The 24,823-nt window shown below is 39.1% G+C and overlaps 4 protein-coding genes across 13 annotated transcripts in view; 2 read left to right on the top strand and 2 right to left on the bottom strand.

Moving 5' to 3' along the window:
- LOC121145374 (olfactory receptor 51I2-like) overlaps window positions 1-24,823 on the bottom strand; it is a 98,327-nt gene that overhangs the window by 49,761 nt on the left and 23,743 nt on the right. For 2 of the 10 annotated variants that reach the window (XR_005881997.1, XR_005882002.1), the window contains 2 exons: window positions 9,616-9,767; window positions 3,339-3,444 (listed from right to left, as the gene is read on the bottom strand). The exons of 1 other annotated variant lie outside the window; for it this stretch is intronic. The gene's annotated coding sequence lies outside the window, so the exon portion shown is untranslated. Of the gene's footprint in view, window positions 1-49; window positions 1,942-3,338; window positions 3,445-9,615; window positions 9,768-24,823 lie in introns of those variants that run through there. 7 more of the 10 variants (XR_005882003.1, XR_005882008.1, XR_005881998.1 and 4 more) reach the window with 6 other exon arrangements.
- On the top strand, window positions 6,998-7,951 carry LOC121145372 (olfactory receptor 51J1). The gene has a single exon (XM_040964168.1). It carries the CDS (start codon window positions 6,998-7,000, stop codon window positions 7,949-7,951), a length of 954 nt encoding a protein of 317 aa, XP_040820102.1.
- On the top strand, window positions 15,097-16,059 carry LOC121145373 (olfactory receptor 51Q1). Its single transcript, XM_040964169.1, has one exon. The coding sequence runs from the start codon at window positions 15,112-15,114 to the stop codon at window positions 16,057-16,059; it is 948 nt and encodes a 315-aa protein (XP_040820103.1). The 5' UTR covers window positions 15,097-15,111.
- LOC121145375 (olfactory receptor 51I1) lies at window positions 22,089-23,073 on the bottom strand. The gene has a single exon (XM_040964173.1). It carries the CDS (start codon window positions 23,035-23,037, stop codon window positions 22,093-22,095), a length of 945 nt encoding a protein of 314 aa, XP_040820107.1. The 5' UTR covers window positions 23,038-23,073; the 3' UTR covers window positions 22,089-22,092.

The raw sequence follows: 24,823 nt of genomic DNA, 5'->3' as shown, positions 1-24,823 counted from the left end.
TTCTATTTTTGTGACATCTGGTGGCAGACAAATACTATGTTCTACCTCCTATGGCTTCCAACAGATCATTTTTATTATCAAGAAACTCGTATAAAGCAGGTGCAAAATTCAACAAAACTATAAATTACCTAGAATAAATCAAATTAATAAATGTTCAAGATGTTTGTGACAATAACACTATGGACATAAAATTATAGACCTATATGCAAAATGAAACACTTTACTGAATATGATTTTTCTGTTTTTTTAATTTACCAGCTATTACAAAGTAAATATATAAATCAATTCTATTCAGAATCCTCACTGAGCATCATAAATGCTTATGGAAGGACAACAAAATTTCTACCATTGTCTGTACCTACAAGGCCGTGATGCACTTAAATAGCAGAAGGATGGACAAATAAGGAAGCAATGCAAACAACTGGCAAGGAAATGTTATCTGTAATGTACTTTTATGGAAGCACTTAGATTTCATGTCCAGAATAGATAAAAAAGAATCTACAATTAAGAGGATAAAAAATAGAATCTAATAAGATATTAGGCAAATATATGAACAGGCAATGGCAATGCACAAAACAGTAGAACAAATATTCTGATAAACCTGAAAACATGTTCACCTGTATTAAATATCAAGAAAAATGAGTGACACAGTCACCCTTAAACTAATAACTTAGAAAAAATTTAAAATCTGGTAGCACAACATGATCAGAAGAAAGGGTTTTCTCTTCTTTGGCCCCTCCAGGCACACGTGACACTTAGCACCCAGTAACTCAGACCTCAGGCATCTCCCCAGGCCCCATGGGTGGCATCTGCAGGTTCCTCCAGTCTAGCTTGTACAGTTTATTTCTTTAGAGATCCTACCTTTACTGCAGCTCACAACACGTATTTCTGTTAAAATACGCTTTCATTGTGCACAAGCATGTGAACATGCAGAGAGGGGCACATAATGACAACAAAATGACGAGGAAATTGCAAGCAAAAAGCCTCAACAAGCATGCTTAATTTAATTGGAAGAATAACTTCTATGTGAAATTAAAAACCTGAATTTTTAAAATGCAATGATTGAATAGGACCAGAATGTTTATGAATTGGACATTCTAAGATTGTGCTATATTAATTTTTCTGAGACTAACTCAAAATACTTTGCTGACATTTAACGTCATTAAGTTGAGGAGAAGATTAAGTGAAATAAAATGACAGAGTAAGCAGGGACAGAGTTCAGGCTTCTTTTGAGGGCAATGGTTAATTAAGAGGCCTTCAGATCCAGAAATCAGTGTCAAGTGTTGTTGGGAAATTCATAGTGAATGGCCTATGTAACCTTCAACACATTGACATCTGTGCCCAGTGAAGAGACCTTTCTTTTGGAATTCAGATGCCCATTCTATCAAGTGCCAACCTTAGTTACTCTCTGTTCTTGCTGACTGGCTTGCCAGGCATGGAATGGGTCCATTATTGTGTAGGATTGTCTATTTTTGCAGAATACCTTGTGGCCCCCTTGAATAATGGCACTACCCTGTATCTGCTGTGAATGAAACCTTCTTTCCCCATAGCTCATGTAATATTTCCTGGTTATCAAGGTTATGTTGCATTTAGGCCTATATATGTCCTCAGACTTCCATTTGGGAGTGTTGTGGCTTGATGTCATGGGTAGTGGACCTGGCACTCTACATTCTGTAAAAGAAATTGATTGCTTCTCTTTCATGGATGAGACATACTCCTTGCTATGGCTCTGTCCAGTGGCCATTCGACTCCCACCTGTGTACACAGAACCCTGTGTGGCATTAGGTAGGATTATGCTGGGTGTACAGCATACTGCCACTACTGCTGCACCCTCATTGAACCTCTTGAAATTCAGCTGGTGTTGCCATGGGCTGTTTTCTCGTTGCTTATTGTTTTCACCAGGAACAAAACCAGCTTCATGTCAGCAAGAACCACTATTTCCTATAATATGAGAAAAAGAGAATTTTTTTTAAAGATTTATTTATTTTTATTGCAAAGTCAGATATACAGACAAGAGGAGAGACAGAGAAGAAGATCTTCTGTCCAATGATTCACTCCCCAAGTGAGCGCAATGACTGGAGCTGAGCCAATCTGAAGCCAGAAGCCACGAACTCTTCCGGGTCTCCCACGCAGGTGCAGGGTCCCAAGGCTTTAGGCCGTCCTCTGTTGTTTCCCCAGGCAACAAGCAGGGAGCTGGATGGGAAGCGGGGCTGCCAGGATTAGAACCGGTGACCATATGGGATCCCAGTGCAAGCAAAGTGAAGACCTTAACCACTACACTATCGCACCAGGCCCAAATGAGAATTGTTTAGACTACTGACATGCTGAGTTGAGGAATGGAAAAGCTACATGAAAAAGGAATGGGTATATACATCCTAATATGGAAAAGATACACAGAGTGTCAGATTGGTTTTGAATAAAAGATCCTTTTAATCTTGATTGTTCACCCTCTGCTGCTTGCTCATACACATTAGTTATATATTTGAAAGGCAAAGAGAGAGTCAGAGATAGCCTGTCTGTTGGTGTTTTTCCAAATGCTCACAAAATTCAAGACAGGGTCAGGCCTAAGCCAGCAGCCAGAAGCTACAGCAAGTTGACTGGCAGGGACCCAACTTGAGTCACCACTGTTTTTCAGGTTACACAGAATCAAGAAGTTAGGCTCAGTGGTGGAGCTGTAACTCAGACCCAAGCACTCTGTGGAGCAGATGGGCATCCAAAGAGGCATCTTTACCATGCTAAATGCCACAACCAAATTTATCTTTAAATTTAATTTTCAGAAGTTTTTAAACTATATTAATCATCCTGAAACCTGCTGAGATCTTGGAACAATTAGGAACAAAGCCCCTTAGCAGACAATATATTCATGTATTGAGAATAAGCCCAGAATGGGTATTCTGGAAATCAGAAATGTGTATACCTACTTCCAAAGGAAAGCTGGTTTGGGGGAGCACACTAATTCCTACTTCTGACATTGTAGAAAGGACTTAATGCTGGAGCCTCTAAAGAGCTCAAGTAGAGAGTAGAGAAGGCAAGTTTTTTCATGACAGAGAAGTGAGGCTTCAAAAGGAGTTGTGCTAAATTAAAAGCACTGCAACATAAAAATCTTATATTTAGTAGAATAAGAGGTGAGGGACAAATCACCTGAGAGCTTTATTTTCTTCGGATTGGGGGCGGGGCTTAATTTACCAGTGTCCTGCTTTAGAACACCCTCCATGACTCTCAAGACTCAGCTGACCCACGTTCATTTAAATGCGTGCTCTGCCTGTATTTGTATTTATTTTTCATTCTACTGTTCTTCTCTCTCATGTCATGCAACACAAGTTTAGCCAATTAATTACCTGTACACTCTTCTTTAAATGTCGATATGTCCAAATATATTTCAAAGACAACAAGGGATGAGCATGTCTTCTGTGCTTACTATAGACTGCATGAGCTCTGCAGTGTCTGGAAGACAGCAGATGTTTAATAAATATTTCATGAATGGATAAGTGGATTATTAGGTGAATAGGCACAGATCTACATTTCTTGTACTTATATTCATCTTGCCCTTCACCTATTACATGTGTTAACCCAAAATGATGAGACAGTGTACATTACTTTGCCTTTCCTCTTTTTTTTCTGTACTAGCAAAGAACTTTATTCATGTTCTTCTTCTCATCTACAGTATAAATATAATCTCCAAATCTAAGGACATTCAGGAAAATACTAAATCCTTCAGCTTCTCAATAAAATACTGATTGTCCTGATGTAAATCTCATCCTAGTGCCAGTACTTATGTTTAGGTTAAACATCCCAGTGGCATTTGAAGACTTTAGAAAGTACACAGTACGTGTTTTATTCTTAATCATATATGGAAAACTATGGTACTATTTTAGGTGTGATACGTGAGTTAAGAGAGCACATTTGCAAGGAAGTTTGAAAGTAGGAGGACAATGTACAAGGTTAACGTCAAGTTGCAAAGGTCTCAATGAAATATTTTACCCAGTCTTACAGCCCCGTGAAATATATCATGCTTATCCTATAGAGTTTAATAGATCATAAAGAAAGATTTTAAATCTAAATGTACATACATGTATACATACATACATATACACGCACATGCAATGTTTAATTCCCCTGGCTTAAGTGATGCAATGATCTTCTTCAAAAGATATTGAGGACTAATTCAAATCAGCACTTAGGTATAAATTCCTTTCTTCTGAACAGCATAGTTTTAAAAATGTTATTTTCACCAGTTTTGCACACATGGGAGTATCTTCATGTTACTGAGGGTGCTCCTCTCTCCCCTCCATGATTGTCTCCACGCTGCTTCGTCATTGTCTTCTCCATTCCGTTTCTGTCCTACATCTCAGTATAAGACTTCAGTGGGGGCATATCTGGATCTAATCTAGCTTGTATAAGCTATCATTTAAAGCATCCTCCTATCAGCTATGTAAACCCTCCTCTGTCTTATTAAGTCAAAGCAGAAAAAGAGCAATTTCTAGACAATTTTAGATAGTTCTAAAAATAGAACTTTTTAACAACAGAAATTCTGTCATTTTCCTCTCTTTCCTATCAGACAATTAGTCGATGTAGCAGCTGTCTACAAATAGTTAAACTCATTGGTCATCACATTAAACCCTTTTTAATACTGAGTTCTGAGATGTCTAGACACTCTCTAGCTACCACATACAAGGATGCCAGGATACTTTGGTCTCTCAGTTTTCTGATGAATTCTGTTCTGAACTTTATCTCTTGAGAGCTTAATCCATTAGATTATGACATCTCCTGATACAGAGCACCCGTTGAAATTCTCTGGGTATCAACAATTCCAGGTGTCATCCTTACTTAATAAATACATGTCCATGCATGATACTTGATCATCATGTTAGGTCACCATACCATGTCTCCTAGACACAACTATCCAGAAAGAGATATACTAGACCATCTCTATAGTATATTTTATGTAAGGAGAATCTTTCTAAAAATTTATGGATTTTAATTATTTAATTATCATACCAGCTAAATGTTGATTTTTTTTTTCATTTTCACAACAGCACTATCCTTTCTTATTTCCCACAGGGATCTGAATCTTGGGAAACAGCAGTATAATCATAGCTCCTCTGGGGAGCTAACTTCTTCCTCATTTCTCCACTCCCAGGGCTTCTATATAACAAAAACATCGCTGAAACCATAGGACCAGGAAGACACCAATGCTAAGGTGGCAGGGACCTACTGAAGAGAACCTCTCCAGTCCCACCTCGTCCTCAGAGATCAGTTCCACTTGTGGTGAGCACTCAAGCCCTTCATCCGCCTTCCCTACCTCCTACAGCAGCTTCCAGAAGCAATTCAAACGCCCACATATAGGGGAAATATGTGATATTAGAGTTTTTGTGTCTGGTTGATCTCATTCAACATGATGCTATAACCATGTTGTCCTAAACCACGCTGCGGCTCAAAACACATTCAATCTAAGCAGGTCATTTTCCCTTCCTCTCTGTTGGCTTCCTTTGCTGTCAGGAAAACATTCCTCAAAAAATTATTCAGGCTTCCAGGGTTGTAGCATCAGTGTGCATGAATTTAAAGCAAATCCCAATGGGTAAGGTAAGCTGTGTTTAGAACTATGCTGAAGAATTTTATATATTATCATGACAGAATTGTATATATTATCATGAACCTCTTAGTCTACGCACAAATCCAGCAACCTAAGTTCCCACCTGTTCCTGAATCATCTAGTCATTTGCACATAATCTTTAGTCACTCTTTTTTGTGAAAATTTATTTATTTTATAATACAATTCCATAGGCTCTGGGGTTTTCCATCTTCCCCCCTGCCCAAATCTCTTCCCTCACTGATTTCCCCCTTATTATTACAATATAGTTCTTCACAAACAGTCATAAGTCCATCCTTCAGCTGTTTCAGTGCTCTGATATTGCCGTTACAGACAATGGCTGAGAGTGCAGCATCTATTGTCAAGATATACCCAACAGTTTCATTGGGAGTCTATCTTTGATTTGGAAGTAGAAAAGCATCCAGTCACTTTCTAGTCCTTGCAAAACTCAGAATAGTTAGCTCAGCATGCTCCATGTTTTTTAGTGTTTCTCTCTTGTCACCTGCCTAAGGCTCTGCCCATTGCCACCATTTATTTCTCTTTCTTTAAAGATTTATTTATTTGTTATGGGAAAGGCAGGTTTACAGAGAGAAAGAGGGACAGAGAGAAAGATCTTTTGCCAACTGGTTCACTCCGCAAGTGGCCACAATGGCCAAAACTAAGCCCATCCAAAGCCAGGAGCTCAGAGCCTCTTCCAGGTCTCCCACGCAGGTACAGGGTCCCAAGGTCTTGGGCCGTCCTCAACTGCTTTCCCAGGCAACAAGCAGGGAGATAGATGTGAAAAAGAGCAACTGGAACCCAAACCGATGTCCATATGGGATACTAGTGCTTGGAGGTGGAGGATCCATCAGTTGAGCCATCATGCTGGACCCCCGCCCCTTGGGGGTCTACTGCCACATGTCAACCCTGTTCTGGACCTCAGTTATTCATAGTCCTCTCCTCACTCACTAGTACTTTTTCTAACTATTGTTTATGTACCAGGTATTCTGTGCTGTGTGTGCATATACTTATATTATCTATTTTTCTAATTCCAAGATTATGCGAGCCGTATGCTGAGATTACCTACACCTGCTTTTCCCTGGCAGCTTTCTGGAATTAGGCTTCAACTCTCCAAAAGAAGAAAGTCATTTCTGGCTCAACTAATAAAAAGTGTGCTGCAATTTACATGCATGATGGTCTGCAAGCCTAAAACTTTCCAAAGGTGGAGACCATAACCTCCTTCATACTGGAATTTTCCTGATATTATTTCAGTTTTCATATATGAAATCTTTGGCTATATGAACTGGTGTATTTTTCTTTTCCCTTTCTTCAATATTAAGTCACATTTTCCCATAGTGATGTTATTTTATTGTTTTTCCCTTCCCTACTTTTCAAGGTGGCACTGGTACCATGGGATGAGATCTCAATATGAAATGCTTTAATAGCACTCTGGAGTTCTTACCCACAACATTCGTTTTGGCTGGCATCCCAGGGCTGGAGACAGAGCAAGTCTGGATATCCATTCCCTTCTGCCTGATATACATCATCATCTTCCTTGGCAATGGCACCATTCTTCACGTCATCAGAACAGATCCTGCCCTACATCAACCCATGTATCTCTTTCTTGCCATGTTGGCACTGGCTGAAGTTGGTGTCTCTGCATCCACTTTGCCTACAGTGCTGGGTATATTTCTTTTTGGTACCACTGAGATTAGTTTTGAAGCATGCCTTTTCCAGATGTTTTCCATCCACTCTTTCTCTATCATGGAATCAGCTGTGTTGCTTGCCATGTCGGTGGACCGTTTTGTGGCCATCTACAGCCCACTACACTATACTACAATCCTGACACTTCCCCGCATCTTTAGCACAGGAACTGTCATCGGGTTTAAAAGTGTTCTACTCATGGCCCCATTGCCTATGCTCTTGCGACGGTTGCCCTTCTGTGGCCATAATGTCCTCGCCCACTCTTATTGCCTCCACCCCAACCTCATCCACCTACCTTGTGGGGACACTTCTATCAACAATATCTATGGACTTTTCATTGTTCTCTCCACTTTTGGGTTGGATTCATTGCTCATTGTAGTATCCTATGGACTCATCCTCCATACTGTACTGGGTATTGCCACTGGAGAAGGGAGAAAGAAGGCACTTGGCACATGTGGTTCACACATCTGTGCAGTACTCGCATATTATGTACCTATGATTGGCCTGTCTATGGTGCATCGCTTTGGGCACCATGTATCTCCTCTGCTCCAAGTCATGATGGCCAATGCCTACCTCTTCTTCCCACCAGTTGTTAATCCCATTGTGTATAGCATTAAGACCAAGGAGATCCGTCATGGCATTTTACGAATGTTATCAGAAAAGAGATTTGGAGTTTAGGCAAAGGCAAAATTAGGAAAGGAAATTTCAGTCTGTTGGTTGGTTTCCTACAAACATAGCTGGGCTTGATGTGCAAATTATGTAATTGATGCTGCCTCAAACATGGTAGCTAACAAGAGGCTCTGTGCAGTCTGGAAGTGAACTGGAGTAATTGGACAAATGGCAGAGAATGGTGTGTGACAGAACTGTATTCAGAACGTGTTGTATTTAAACATATCAGGTGGCATGAGGTTTTTTCATTACTTTACAAAGATGATGCAGAGATGCAGGAAAAGAGAAGTGTTTATGAAAACTCAAAAATTTCCCAAAGATATAAGCAACTGAGAGTTGGAAGATATCTTTAGAAATCTGTGATGCATAAAATACTGTAAATCTTTGAACATTATTTATTGGAATATTGATTTATTTCAAATCATGTTCCAAACAAATATTAGAGAAATAAGAAAAATATTTTAAGAGACTTCAGGGAACATCTCAAACTATGAAAATGTAAAGACCAAATTCCAAAGAAGGGAAGCTAAAAGAAATAAGTGTAGAATTGCCATTTTTATTTTTTTGAAATTTACTGATTCAAAATTCATACTTGATAAAATGAAAAGTCTGAAAAGATTGACATGCACGGGAAATAATTATCACAACCACAAAAATCAATAGGTCAATCCACAATGACAGTGAGAGATTTTACTGCATTTTTTCTAGTAACTAACAGAATAAAAAAGAAACAAACAAAACATAAAATAAATTATGAGAATTTAAAATGCTTTAGGGGCCAGAGCCATGTCCCTGTAGCACATGGCACTGTAGCTTAGTCTGCAGCCCTGGCAGACAAAATGTGCACTGGTTCTAACCCATGTGGGAGACCCAGAAAACACTCTTGGTTCCCGGCATCAGATTGCCTCAGATCTGGCTGTTGTAGGGGAGTAAACCATATATATCCTCATATAACCATATATGAGGATCTCTCTGTTTGTCTCTCCTCTCTATAGGTCTGCCGTATCAATAAAAATAAATAAGTATTTTTTAAATGATTTGAAAGCAGGGTCCAGTACAGCGGCTTGATTGGCTAATCCTCTGCCTGTAAATGCCAGCTTCTCATATAAGTGCTGGTTCATATCCCAGATGCTCAACTTCCAGTCCAGCTCCCTGTTTGTGGGGCTAGGAAAGCAGTGGAGCACAGCCCAAAGTCTTGGGACCCTGCACCCATGTGGGAGACTCAGAGGATGCTCCTGATTCCTGGCTTCAGATCAGCTCAGTTCTAGCTGTTGTGGCCATTTGGCGAACCAGGGAATAGAAGAACTTTCTCTCTGGCTTTCCTTCTCTCCATAAATCTTTTTCTAACAGAAATAAATAAATATTTAAAAACAAAGCAAAACAAACAAACAAAAAAAAGATTTGAAAACATTGTTAAAACCCTTGATATAAATTATGCCAGGTAAGCAATAATTGCATACCATACTTTTTTGTTAAATGAATGGAGGATACCTTCCAAAATTAATAACTGGGTTCTTAGTAATGTTTAATCACAATTGAAGGAATAGAATTATTTGTGATAAATATCCAGCCATATGTCTATACAGTGGGCATATTTTATTTATACATATTATAAGCCAATTATAACATTTGTTAATAACAATGCAATTCTGATTTTAGAAAATAATAATTACCTACTTATCTGATAGTGAGAAGTGAATCTTTGCATGTGAGTTACATTGAAATTCATGATATCTTCAATTCAGAAGTCCACACTAGCATTCTCAGTGGTAAGGATTCTTAAATACTTACTTTTCTAATCAGTTAGGTTTTGCTCCTGTATACTCTGCAAAATCAATTTACACAATCGTAAGAGTTCTCAATTTCTGTTAATTTTTAAACATTTCTCATTTGCTATTGTTTTGTCATACATTATATTTGCTAGCATGCATTTAAGTTATGTTATTAGTAATATCTGAAAAAATGTTTCATTTATTTTTTAACATTTTAGTGACAGTTTTCTTTTTCTGAGTTTTGTCACATTTAGAGTCAAAAGTCATTCTTGCTATTATCTCTTTTTGTTTCAGAGTTATAAACTATGCTCTTATCAGTAAATTTTAACACATGTAGTTTAGAAAGTCCAAAGTTATTAAAAACATTTTACGTGTTGTTCAAATTTAAAACAGACTGAGTTATCATTTATTTCATTTTATTCCAATTTACATATCAAAATGACTAATTTTGTGTCCACATTTTAATAAAGGATTATTGACAAGGTCAGATATTTATGTGACTAACATTTCAAAAAATTTGGGTCATATATGTATACACATATATGGAAAATATTCACTTTTAGTCTATATTTCAACTACTCTGGCTTCCCTCTCTCTCCATGACAAAATATTTTCAGCTTATTGTATTTTTCAGAAAAACATTTAGGCATCATTTGTTATTTTTAATTATATGTAATATGTTACATTATATATTATTATATTATTTTTAGGAAAACACTGATGCATAATAATTGGTGCGCATTTGTACTTGTTCGTTGAAAAGTGTGCACATCCTCTTTGACTTGACATACACAGATGTCTATAAGATCGCAATTCAGTACATGTTAAAGCCCATTTATTTGTAAAACCACATATATTTTATGAGCTCAAACATCTTTTTAAATTGTCAGAATTTATTTGCTAGCTTATATTTTATGAATAACTGGCTCGTTTCCATTTGTATGGTCTTGCAAGCAATGTTTAATAAAAACATTTTATACTTGTTAATTTTCACAGATGTAAATGTATTTATAAACTACTTCTAGACATGGAATTTTTGGGTAAAGAAGTTTGTATATTTATAACTTGGTAAGTGCAATATTATCATTCATCTATCTGCCAACCATTATTTCTTTGCATTTCAGGAATTTTGGCTGTGTGATGAATAAAAATCTGTATCTCAACTTGATAAAAATTTTTACTTTCAACTTTAAGTTAGAATGAACACCTTTTGATATAATCAGTAGCTATCTGTATCTATCTCCTTGATATTTATCTTCTATCCCTATTTCCATTTTTAAGATTTATTTATTTATTTATTTGAAAGCCAGAGTTATTGAAAGATGAGACAGAGAGGAATCTTCCACTGCTGGTTCACTCCTCAGTTGACAACAAGGGTCAGAGCTAGGCCAGGCCAAAGCCAGGAACTGAGAGCTTAATTGGGCTTCCCGCATTGGTGCTGGAGACTTGAATCTGCTCAGAGATCTGAAATAATTTCCCAGCATCTTCAAGCTGTGTCGTCTGTGAGCTTGTCTGTATCCATGACATAACAACCTTAAAAGACAGTTCTGCGTGAACATGCAGTCTTTACAAAGCAGTTATATCAGAGTATTGAGTAGGTGGGCAAGATGTGCTAGAATATGGACCAGGCCCTTTCCATGTCACCTGTCACAACCTTTACGTCGCCAGTGGATGAGAAATCTCTCCCTCACTCTGACTTGCAAACAAATAAGTAAATCTTTTCTAAGAGAAAAAGATTTTTTTTCAAAACAAAAAACTGTCATTTTTGATGCAGAAAAAAATGAAATCTATATACAGTGTTTTCATAATATGTACTTCCCATAAACCTTTTGAAGACCTCTTATATTTATTATTACTGTGAGTTTTAGAAGGTGTCTTCATACTTACTGAAATCAAGAGATTTTCTTCCTGACTTAAGGTTTTGTTTTATCAGCCTTTATATGTAGGCTGTCTCAACTTATTTTAAGAGAACAGAAAATATGAATTCAATAAGCTATCTTTAACACCTTGAACACCTTTTTTTTGACAAATTTTTCTTTTAACACATTTTCACTTACATCTTCAGATGAATAGGGTAGAGAGGGCTGGCTGCATTTTAGCGTACTGGGTAAAGCCACCTACTGTGACTCTACCCCATATTGGCACTAGTTAGTATAGTGGCTGGGCCACTTCCAAACCAGCTCTCTGCTGATGGCCTGGGAAGGGCTGCAGAGGATGGTCCCAGCACTTGGGCCCTTACCAACAATGTGAGAAACCTGGATGGAGCTCCCGGCTCCTGGCTGCAGCCTGACCCAGCATTGGCTGCTATGGCCACCTGTGGAACTAAACAGCAATTCTCTCTCTTTCAAAATAAATAAATCTTGGGCCTGGTGGCGTGGCCTAGCGGCTAAAAGTCCTCGCCTTGAATGCCCCGGGATCCCATATGGGCACCGGTTCTAATCCTGGCAGCCTCACTTCCCCTCCAGCTCCCTGCTTGTGGCCTGGGAAAGCAGTCGAGGACGGCCTAAAGCCTTGGGAATATGCACCCATGTGGGAGACTGGAAGAAGTTCCTGGCTCCTGGCTTCGGGTTGGCATAGCATCGGCCGTTGTGCTCACTTGGGGAGTGAATCATCGGACGGAAGATCTTCCTCTCTGTCTCTCCTCCTCTCTGTATATCTGACTTTCCAATAAATAAATAAACCTTTAAAAAATACATAAATAAATAAATTCTCTTTTTAAAAAATTGACAGATATACAAAATTATACCTATTTATGAGGTACTATGTATTGTTTTGGTACATGTAAACATTGCATAATATATAATCCTAGTAAATATTTTTTATCTTTTCCAACACTTAACATTTCTTTATGGTATAAATACCCAAAATCCAATCTCCTATGTTTTTTAAAGAGAAGTATACAATTCATTAATATTATCTCTAGTTAGTCTACTGCTGCACAATGAAATCCCAGATCTCTCTTCTTCTGTCTAGGTATAATCTCATACTTGTCAGTCAACAGTGTCTTTCCTTTCCTCTCCAGCCTCTGGGAACCACTGTTGTACTTATAACTTTAGGCTTTTAACTTAAACCCAAATCAGTAATATTTTTTCCTCAGTCATGTGAAAATGAATTTCCAGTCCCTGCCAATGTCAGCTCTGCAAGACACACTTCTTGAGCAGCATCCTCTGCCTGTGTCCTCCAGGGTAACTTCTCGCTGCTAGAGACCTTCTCATTACTGATTTTCAGAATGAGCTTCCCATGCAGAACCAAGGCACGTTCTTTCTGGGCTTTGGCAGAGCTCCCTACTGTCCCTTACAGTGCAGACACCTCTCCTGAATAAGTAACTGTCTTACGGATTCTCTCCCTGAGGGATTCAGGTCCCCAAGCACAAGCCTTAAATTCTCATAAGATCCTTCTGGAAGCTTCCCTACCTGCCTCCCGCATTCCAATCTGGGCTCTTTGGGAGCCACTAATCCCACTTGACCACAGAGCAGAGCACAAAAGCTGAAGAGAGCATGGCAAGAACATAGAGCACACAGTCAAGACTGGAACACTCCTTGGAGGGTCAGAAACCAGAGGGGAGTACTGGTGAGTGAGTACAGGTGACCTCCATAGAGACAGGACAGAGTGTGACCAGGGTAAGGTAGGAAATCTGTCGAGATCACGGTGCCCCTGCAAAGGCATAGAGTAGCTCAGGGGCCATCATTCCCATTTATGCCAAATACGTAGTGAAATGTTGCTGCTGCCTGCCAGTGCACCGAAACACAGTCAGAATCCTGTCCCGTCCTGAAACAGCCTTTACTTGTGGTGTTCCTCTTGTTCTTATTTATACATGTCTTCCTTCCTTCCCTATGAATTTCCCAACTAGAAGTTATCATTTCCTGGTTTTATAAGCGTATTTTCAACTTGCATTGAGCCTAGATGGGAATTAGTGTCATATTTTATTTTTAAATTATACGTACCTTTGCAAAGAGTTCAGTGAATACATGCAGATTTGATTCTTTTTAAAGATGTATTTTATTTTTATTGGAAAGTCAGGCATACAGAGAGCAGAAGATCTTCTGTACGCTGATTCACTCCCCAAGCGGCTGCAGTGACCAGAGGTGACCTAATCTGAAACCAGGAACCAGCCTCTTCCGGGTCTCCCACACGGGTGCAGGGTCCCAAGGCTTTGGGCCAAACTTGACTGCTTTCCCATGCCACAAGCAGGGAGCTGGAGGGGAAGTGAGGCTGCCAGGATTAGAACCAGTGCCTATATGGGATTCCAGTGCATTCAAGGCAAGGACTTTAGTTGCTGGGCTACTGTGCCGGAGCCCGGATTTGATTTTTAACATCTTAACATGTTTGCTTTACTGTTAAATACTATATATCACATCAAATTTTACTTTTTATTGGAATTCTGTATTCATCCCATAGAAGCAGTATAATCAACATCTCATTTTCATTCACTCTTTAGAGCAATTTAATTTGGCTTCCTTTTCCATTACTGCTGACATGTCTTTCCACATGTTTCCTGCAAGCATTCATGTCGCTGAATGCAATAGGTGTTTCTCAGGATCCTTTCCCGGAGTGTCAGAGCAGCAGTAAATCATGGCCCCTTCCGTCTCTGATTTTGGTTTCTATTTCTGCTTGTTTTCTGATTTTAACTTTCTTTGTTGTTCTCCCTCTCCGCAGTCCTTTACAGTGCTTGCACTTTTTCCCTTCACTCGTACTAAACTGCTGAGTTTTACTCTTTCCTAGAAATCTATGGTAAACATCTTTCTGTTCTCATCCTGAATTTTTGCCCAAATTATCATAACCTTCTCAACTACCATTAGTATGTCAAAACTTCACACACCTTCTGATTGGCTTCCTCTCTGTCCTTGACCTTACATGCATTTTCTTAATCATCATTTCTCTTAGAATGTTTCCATGAAAATTAAACTAAATATGCACAAACTGACCTACTCTATTGCTTTACATAAAAAGAATGCTCAAATAAGAACACTGGCATCATCATCAGTTAATTCCCCCTTTGATACCATTTCCATTCAGCAGTAGCACAATGTGAACTAATACAATTCTCTCGGTTTGTTGATTAAAAAATGTTTGAAATAGTAACGAAAACTGTTTCAGTGAGTAAATACATATATGTAACAACACAGCTACATGTACACGCATACAAAAGTCAGAAGAGCACTCTACAGTGTGTAACAGACAGTACGGAAGTCAAAAACAGCCAAACTTGTTTTAAATAGAAATCTATGAAAGACAATCTCACAGTTGTTAGGTTTCTGGCTGGAATGTTGCTCAGTGGTGTCAGAAAGATCAATGCCAAACACATTTTGTTTCCTAACAGGCAACAGCACAGTGGCAGTAGTGTGCTAAACGACTCTTAATGCAGAGCAGACAGAGGCTGATTTGCATTCACCAAATATGTCTGAAGTGAGTAACACCACTCAGGATCCCTTCCACTTCATCCTCACGGGAATCCCTGGATTTGAGGACTCTCACATCTGGATCTCCATCCCCTTCTTCTGCCTCTACACCATCTCCATCGTGGGCAATACCACCATCCTCACAGTCATCCACACACAGCCTGGTCTCCACCAACCCATGTACCTGTTTCTCTCCATGCTGGCACTGACTGACCTGGGCCTCACCCTCGCCACCCTGCCCACAGTCATGCAGCTCTTCTGGTTCAACATTCGGAAAATTGGCTTTGAGGCCTGCTTTGCCCAGTTCTTCTTCCTCCACGGATTCTCCTTCATGGAATCGTCTGTCCTGCTGGCCATGTCCTTTGATCGCTATGTGGCTATCTGCCGTCCCCTTCATTATGCTGCCATCCTGACCAATGAAGTCATTGGAAGAATTGGGCTAGCCATTGTTTGCCGCTGTGTCCTGGCTGTTCTTCCTTCCCTTTTCCTACTCAAGCGCCTGCCTTTCTGCCACTCCCACCTTCTCTCTCACTCCTATTGCCTCCACCAGGATATGATTCGGCTGGTCTGTGCTGACATCCGTATCAACAGCTGGTATGGATTTGCTCTGGTCCTGCTCATTATTGTACTGGACCCTCTTCTCATTGTGCTGTCCTATATGCTCATCCTGAAAAATATCCTGAGCACATCCACTTGGACTGAGAGATTCCGTGCCCTCAACAACTGTCTGACCCACATTCTGGCTGTTCTGATCCTCTATGTCCCCATGGTTGGTGTATCAATGACTCATCGCTTTGCAAAGCATGCCTCTCCACTGGTCCATGTTATCATGGCCAATGTCTATCTGTTGGCACCTCCTGTGATGAACCCCATCATTTACAGTGCAAAGACTAAGCAGATTCGCCAAGGGATAGCTCGCCTCCTGTTCCAGGGAAAAGTGCACTAAAGAATAAAATTTAATTCATATCATAATTCAAATAATATATTCATATTAAAGTAATATGAATATATACCACCGCCATCAAAACTGAGTAGCATAAATGCATAAAGCAATAGGTGCTGTATAGAAGATTTTCAAAATTCTAAAAATCTGCTTCTATCACAGCACCAAATACAGGAAAATAAAGATTATTAGTTTAAAATAAAATTTAGAAAGCCTCCAAAGTAGACAAAGAGACAGTACCAGTCCTTGGCTTGGCTAGCAATTGGAAGAGCTAAAACTATTTTTTAAATTAAACTTTTCTCTTCACTAGCTATTTGACTTTGGGAAAAGAGCAGCATTTAAATCAAGGGCTTGGTGCTATGGCTCAGTGGCTAAATCTTTGCCTTACACATGCTGAGATACCATATGGGTCCAGTTCATGTTCTGGCTGCTCCACTTCCCATCCAGCTCCCTGCTTATGGCCTGGGAAAGCAGTATAGGATGGCCCCAAAGCTGTGGGACACTGCACCCATGCAGAAGACTCGGAGGAAGCTCCTGGTTCCTGGCTTCAGATAGGCTCTGCTCTGGCCATTGTGGCTACTTGGTGAGTGAACTAGTGGATGGAAGATGTTCTCTCCGTAAATCTGCCTTTCCAATAAAAAATAAATAAATAAATATTTTAAGAATAGTTAATTCAAAAAACTAGATCTGTTCTTTGCTCTTTACAGCTTTGTCCTAAAATGTAATAAAGTCAAAGATTCTGTTTTATAAACTCAAAGTTCTGATAAATATATAAGAATGCCTACATTGGTTTTTTTTTACATATAATTAATGCAAATATAAATGTAAACATTTCATTAAGCATGGGTTCTAATGTAATTTCAATTTATAGTAATGAAAGACAAACTTCATAAAACAGGAGAGAAAGTTGAGGAAACACTATTATTGACATTGGAACAACAACACGAAACAATCATATACCAAAACTCAGATCAAAATAAAGCATTGTGAAAAACTGCTGAGCTAATCATATCAAATTTAATTACATTAAAATTGTAATACAGTGGGGGAAAGGAAATGAGGACTTCATTATGAAATGTCTAAAATCATTGTTTAATTTTCTGTTGCTCGTAATAAGGATGGTTGTCTTACCTCCTCTGATCCCATTCAGTAAAGTTTTTCACTTTTATTCACCTGTATGTGAGTATGTGTGTTTGTCCAGAGAATATCCATGAATGATAAGTGATATTTGGGCTAACTCTTAGGCTATCCCTTTCAATTCCTGCCATTCAGACTCCAGAAACAATATGTTGCACAGAACTGTCAATAATATTGATAATCTACTAATAAAAACAAAGTATCAAAGCTGGATATAGATTAAAAATTTTCTTAGTAACTTTAAAAAATGTATTATATTTTATTGATACAAAAGCGCAGTGATGGAGGAGTTGAAAAGGAAGAAATGCTAGAGCCAAGTCAACCTGTCAGAAGCCAGTCGTTAAGGGAAATAAGCTATGTGGAAACAATCTGTACAGTCAAGCCAAGGAAGGACAATTGTGGATCCCCAAATTTGTGTTAGTTACACTTAATAATTATGAATACTTGTTTACAATGAACTTAGAAAAAATTAAGCCAAGAAAGAGACTATTTCTATAGCACCAGTTCTCCCTGAGCAGTTTCTAAATCTGAAGTCATACACCAAGGTCATGTCTGAGATGACTATTGCCACTCAAGATGTCTTCTGCTCTAGCCTCCCAGATATCCCTGGATTCAATGTCTCCCACACCTGGCTCTCCATCCCTCCTACTGCCAGTGCAGCACCTCCAGTGCTTCCTTTGATACTTGAGCACCTCGCTGGCCTGAACCTCACCCTCACCACCCTACCCTCAGTCATGCAACTTCAGTCAGCATGTGTAGCAACTGCACAGAAAGAACCTGCAGTAAAAGCTGCTAACCTAAGTTACGTTGATACAGGTAGACTCAGCAAGCAAAAGGCATAAGAAAATACATTAAGCACTGCTATATTCTAGTTTATAATGCAGTCTTCATGCGGGTTTAGATTGAATAGCAATTCTGCAGTTGCTGTGAATACTGGAATTAAAGAAGTATATGGAAAATAAGGAATGTAAACCAAATTTCTTAGATGATTCTCCAATAGGAGGAAAAGCCTTGAACAATCACTGAATTAGATTAGAAGCTTTCATCTTAAATCACTGTAGTTTAGTCTTAGATACAGACAGTTAAATACAAAATTCACACTAACATACAGGTTAGAATACACATATATTCCCTTACTTGATAAGCTAAGTGTTCGGAAATGATGACAATCTCGTAATAACAAACACATGCATTTACTGAAAGCCACATAATTTTTGAAAATTATTTTTATGTATCCAAAAAATGGAACAGCATAGGAGTATCAAAGGATGAAATGATTAGATTTTCTATGGGAAAATAAGCCAAGTTCCATACATTAAAATTTTATTCTTGTAATATATTTTATATTGGAATCTATTTTACTACTAATATATAAAAAGAATTGCACCATGATTCTGTTGTTTTGGTCAGTTTAAGCACAAAATATTTGCTTTTTTTTAAGATTTATTTTATTTTTATTGGAAAGTCAGATATACAGAGAGGAGGAGAGACAGAGAAGATCTTCCGCCCACCCAAGCGGCCTCAACTATAGAATATTTTAAAGATTTATTCAATCCCTTGAAAGAACTACAGAGAGAGAGAGAGAGAGACAGAGAGAGGTAGAGCAAGAGCAAATGAGAAAGATCCCCCATTATCTGTTGGTTCACTTCCCCTCATGGTTGCAATGGCCAAAGCTGAGTCAAAACCAGGAGCCAGGAATCAGCGGTTTCCAGGTCTGACATGAGGTTGCAGGGTCACAAACATTTGTGCCACCTTCCACTGCTTTTGCAGGCCATTAGCAGGAAGATAGATCTAAAATGGAGTACCTGGAACATGAACCAGTACATATGAGATGCCACACTATGACTCCACTACACCATCTCTGAGAGTCAGAATTCACTATAGAGTACAGCAGACCTGAGTCAAATCCACACTCAAGCACTTTTGACCACTTATCTATACTGTGAACTAAAGATTCGCTTTGTTTGCATGTTTTATAGCTGTAAAATAAAGATATACTATTATTCCCTTGCTCAGATATAATGGGAAAATATGTAAGTTAATACGGTTTTCAACGTTTTAGTTATCTTCAAATGGGTTTTGGAAGAGTTTAATTCAAACTCCATCTGGTGGTGTACTCTCAGTACAGCATGATCAGGGAATCTAATCCTTTTAATCCTACCTCCATGTGGAAAGGGGGTATAAATATACACCATTTCCTTGTGTTTTTATAAAGGTAAACATGATGCCTTGTGACACATGATATACTGAATAAATACACTGAAACTCAAAAAGTGATGTTTCAACAACCTATTTGTCAATTTCTGTAGAGCCAGTATTGAAGCTTCACTCTGTGGGCTCTTCTTCTAGTGACGGTCCCAATTTTGTTATGGAAATGACAGTTTGCCTTGCTTCTATTTAGGTTGGAGTCATCAAAAATAAATGAATTTTCATCCTTTCCATGTTCAGCCCCATGAGTTCTTAATCCATCTTAATAAGAGAAATATTTTATGAAAAAAAATTAAAAGAAGGGCCCGTTGTGACAGCTTAGTGGCTAAAGTCTTCGCCTTGAACTCGCCTGGATCTCATATGGCACTGGTTCTAATTCCGGCAGCCCTACTTCCAATCTAACTGCCTGCTTGAGGCCTGGGAAAGCAGTATAGGATGTCCCCAAGGCTTGGGACCTGCACGCATGTGGGAGACCCAGAAGAAGCTCCTGGCTCCTGGTTTCAAATCAGCTCAGCTACAGCCCTTACGGCCACTTTGGGAGTGACCATTGGATGGAAGATCTTCAGCTCTGTCTCTACTTCTCTCTGTATATCTGCCTTTCCAATAAAAATAAATATTTTTTAAATGAAAAATTTATTTTAGAAAATTGAAAAAATTAGAAATAGAGACAATGTTGGTGATGGTATGGAAGTTACAGATTAAAATTATAATTCTCAAGTCACTTCTGAGCTGCAAACAGAGCTCAGAGTATGAGCATTCTCTAAAAATTAGAAACAGAATTTGATGGGATCCAGAAGTTTCATAATTGTGTATGTGTCCAAAGAAATGAAAGAATTATTTGAAGCCAACACCTGTATCATGGTTTTATTACAATGCCATTAGCAATAGTCAAGATACAGATTCAATCAAAGTGTCTCACAAGAAGTGCATGATGAAAAAATACAGTATAAATGTACAGTGGAATATTATTTGGTCATTTGAAAATAAAATCTTGTCATTTGCAGGAAAGCTGATAGAACAGAGATCATTATGTTAGGTGAAACTAACCATTCATAGAGAAGCAAATACCACATACTCCCCCTCATATCTAAAAGCTAAAAAATTCTCATTATAAATATGGAGTAATGGTCATAAGAAGCTGGGAGGAGTGAAGTAAGAGGAGATAGGGACTTTGGATAATGAGTATCAAATCAGAGTTAGATTAAAAGAGTAAGTTCCTACTGTTATACAGCAGGATATATAGGAACAGACTATCTATTTTCTATTAGTTTTGGGATTTGGTCTATGTTTTTTCTATAATAGTTCTTGCAACAATAATCCCAGTTAGCCTTCTGAAACTAAAGCCATCTAAATTAGAAGTTGGGGAAGATTCTGGAGAGGCAGCTTATCTGTCTGTGCTTTTCCAGGCAGAGGAAAGGACTCAGTGACAGAGTTTTTGCCTGGCGCCTACACACCCTGGAGAACAGGTAGTAGGAAAAATTGCCAAATGACATTTTTAAAATAACCCCTCTCAGAAAGGCCATCGATTTAGATGTCAACTGGACAGTTCCCCACAATCTGAAATCAGAATTTCATCTTGAATCCCGTGAGAGACTCTTCTCCATGAATCCTTATCAGTCATCCATAGTAAGCTTGAACCTCACAATGAAGGGGAATTAAATGGATCCCAAAATATGGATCATATTCAGAGCTCACAGACCTCAAAAGTGCTTTCTCCACAATATAGTGTTGCAGACTCAGAGGCATATTCATCTCAGCCTGGTGTCACAAGAGTAATATTCTTTATGTTATTAATTTAAAGCAGAATGTCCAGCCTAATCAGTGACAAGCAGTGCTAGATGCTAGTCGGATCATCATACAATGAGAACCGTTTTCAGAAATGCTTGTTACATACGAGCCTTGTGAGACTTGCTGCACAGCAGATTGTTAACCACGTCATAGTTTAAAAGTGTTTCTCAAGTTTCAGTTATCAAAGGTTCATATTAAAAGCAGATCTCATTTAGTAGATCATGCATATGATCTGAGGTTCTCTAACATGCTACCAGATACACCAGTCTGGCTGTGAAGCCATGCTTGGTATTTATGCTCTGAACTTTTTTGCCTGTGCATTTCTTTTTGTGAAGTTATGTTTGTGAATATCATTACCTGCCCTGCTCCATGCCATCCAGGATCAGGTCTCCAACCCCCCAGCCTCCTTCACCAAGAACTTCATAGCCATGCAACATAGTCTGTTCTTGTTTCCACAACCCAAATGTGCTTAAAGTACTGAGACTTCATAGCATTTTGTCTGTCTTTACTGGATATCATTTCCCTCACTCAGGATAGCAGTAAAATTACTTGTATTCAAACTCAATTGCTCTATAAGATGTTCCTTATTCTGGTGTATGATAAAGAAACGTTTTTTCTTAATGCCTGTTGCTCTTCCTTTATATACTTCCCTTGACGTGTCTGTTTATTTAATATAATATACTCACCATGACAGCATTTTTAGCAGCTACTGCCAAAATTTTTACACAGTGAATGTAAATAGGCAGTATGTATATTATTTTGTGAGGATATTCTTTTATTAACTTCACATTCATAATTGTCAAAAGCCTGGATCCACTTCCTCTTTGTTTTAGTATTCCTCAAGCTGGCAAGGACATTTTGGTCCTTCCTCCAACACGGTTCTCTTGGAGTTTGAAGGTTTCCTCAATCCTGAGATTTATGAAAAACTTTGAGAATCCCTCTTCGGATCTCCTTAGTCTTCACACTATAGATGATGGGGTTGAGCATGGGAGGCACAAATAGGTAGACATTGGACATCATGACGTGAACAACAGGTGGAGCACTTTTCCAGAAGCGGTGGATCATGGAGACAGCAATGATGGGCACATAGAAGGCCAGCACTGCACAGATGTGTGACATGCAGGTGTTGAGTGCCTTGAGTCTCTGCTCTTGGGATGCGATGGCCAGCACAGCTCTCAGAATCAATGCATAGGAAAGTAGGATGAAAGTTGAATCCACACCATAAGTGAAAATGACCACAAAGAGCCCATAAATATTGTTAACATGGATATCTCCACATGCCACTTTCATGAGGTCTGGATGGAGGCAGTACGAGTGGTGCAAAACATTGCCCTTGCAGAAAGGAAGTCTTTTCACAAGAAACGGAAAAGGGAAAAGTGTGGTGAAACTCTTGGTAAGGATGCCCAGTCCCATAGTCAAGATCCGACTGTTGGTAAGAATAGTAGCATAGTGTAGTGGATCACAAATGGCCACAAAACGATCAAAGCTCATAGCCAGCAGGATGCCTGATTCCATGAAAGAGAATGTGTGAATGAAAAACATTTGCACCAGGCAGGCATCAAAGCCAACCTGAGGATAGTTGAAGCAGAAGGTTGCAAGTACCGTGGGAAGAGTGGAAAGGGATACACCCAGATCGTTGAGAGAGAGCATAGAGAGAAAGTAATACATGGGCTGGTGCAGGGCAGGTTCTCGAACCACCAAAGCAAGGATGCTGAGGTTGCCTACGATGGAGATCAGGTAGAGGATACAGAAAACCAGAGCAACCCACGCTTGGCCTGTCTGCATCCCAGGAATGCCTGTCAGCTGGAGTGTTGCTGGCTGGAAAGGGGTGCCATTGAGGCCCAGCATGGCAAGCTCGTGGGAGTATATACAGAGGGATGGCTCAAAAGGAGGTGTTGGGGGAGTTCTTCACTTTCTTTTTTCAGATATCCTGTCTCCAATAAAAGGTCAGAGATTGAAAAGGTTTGTCAGTGCTCCTACCTTCCTCTACTACAATGAGTTCCTGGCTTTTATTAATGTCTGTACCAACAAGGCCCACCTCTACCTGAGCTGTCATAAAAACTGTGAAGTTCAAATGATCTAATGGAATAACATGCACAGGCAACAAGATAATTCAGAACATAAATAAACTCCTCTAATTCTAACTTTATACTGCAACATGCCTTTACCTTCCTGTCTTACTTGAAAATTATATCCTGGGAACTTTAAAAAGACAAAATTAGGATAGACTGAGAAGAGGCAACATTTGCCCAGGCCTTTGAGAAATGTTCAGTAGATAGCATATGTGGAATATATACAGCTATAAAATGACCTTTACTTGCCTTTAAAATCTGCAAACTATCAAATATCAAATAACCTTTAAAAATCTCTGAAATATCAAATAACCTTTACTGGGATTTCACTTCAGTCTCCCAGTCTCAATCAATAACTGTCTCTAAACTTGTCAACAAAAATGATTCTTATTTACTCTTCACAGGAGATCCGTCGTTGGAATCTTAAATTCAAGGTTTTATAGTCTAACTATAGGCTTCCACCTTCCAGCCCTCTTATCTTATTAATCCCATGCACTTGCTCTTGAGTTGCCATGATTCTTCAAGTTTTGTCTAGTCCATTTGTCTGTTATCTCTTTTTCCTTTACTTTCTTCTGGTTAGACTTCTGCAAAGGTTGCCATCTTCATCTGCTCTCTGCTTCTCTTTTATATCCATGTGGTTTTTCCCAAACTTTTGTAAATTCTAGAATCAAACGGGTATGCAGCTGATTTAAACCAAAGAAGCAAGTATTCTATTGGAACCAAGAAACAAAGGAAAGAATGTTACTACTGTGCAAGTCTTAAGCTTATTCACACTTGCATATGTTGTTATTCCCATTTGCCTGTGAAACATCTCCCTCTCATTTTCCCCAGAAGGCCTCTGCAGTCAAAAGTCCATTTTTCCCCAGCTCCTTCAGAGACCGTTTCCATCGGTCCATGGTATCGTGTCTTCAGTCCCTTTCTCTTCCTGCATTTTTCCCCTCAGGTAATGAGGACATGCCTGGCCACCCCATCAAAAAATGTTATAGTCTTTCCCGATTAACTGCCTCTCCATCACTTTAAATTCCTAGGAAAATTTCTTGAACTGCTACCTCTTCAGATACTAAAGATGGTTACCTCTGCTTTATCTGTTTATGTGTGTGCTGCTCCACTTGTGTCAAACACGCTCAGTGTCAGGAGTCCGTCTCAGCAACCTGCCTCCTGTCACCGCTCGTTTCATTGAATTATGCTTTCCATACTCTCACCCTCCAAACTGCAACACCTTTCCCTTCAGTGACCAGTGACTTCTTGTCCCTAGTCTCATGCCAGTCTTCACTGCTAATCCATTTACTCCTTCTGAGTTCTTTATTAGAACCTCCTTCTTCCTTCTAGGGTACTACAATCTTCCTTCCTACAGTCTTCCTTCCTTGATTTCTCTCTAAAATTCTTTTCCCCCCACCCATGCTTAAAGTCAATGTTTCAAGAAGTGTTTTTTAGATCCAATCTGTCCAGATTTGTATGTTTTGTATTACCTCTTACACTTTCTCTGAGTCCTGAAGACATCCAAATCCTTGGTAACAATAACAGATACTATGAACTCTTCTGCAAGATAGTTCTGCTCCACT

Source organism: Ochotona curzoniae, unplaced genomic scaffold (assembly GCF_017591425.1).
Source record: "Ochotona curzoniae isolate NIBS_2020 unplaced genomic scaffold, NIBS_Ocur_1.0 scaffold_3223, whole genome shotgun sequence".
Lineage (NCBI taxonomy): Eukaryota > Metazoa > Chordata > Mammalia > Lagomorpha > Ochotonidae > Ochotona > Ochotona curzoniae.
This window is presented reverse-complemented; position numbering and strand designations above follow the sequence as displayed.

What these genes read in the sequence shown, in the direction of transcription:
- LOC121145372 (XM_040964168.1), top strand. Translation starts at nt 6,998, where the DNA reads ATGAAATGCTTTAATAGCACTCTGGAGTTCTTACCCACAACATTCGTT.
- LOC121145373 (XM_040964169.1), top strand. Translation starts at nt 15,112, where the DNA reads ATGTCTGAAGTGAGTAACACCACTCAGGATCCCTTCCACTTCATCCTC.
- LOC121145375 (XM_040964173.1), bottom strand. Translation starts at nt 23,037, where the DNA reads ATGCTGGGCCTCAATGGCACCCCTTTCCAGCCAGCAACACTCCAGCTG.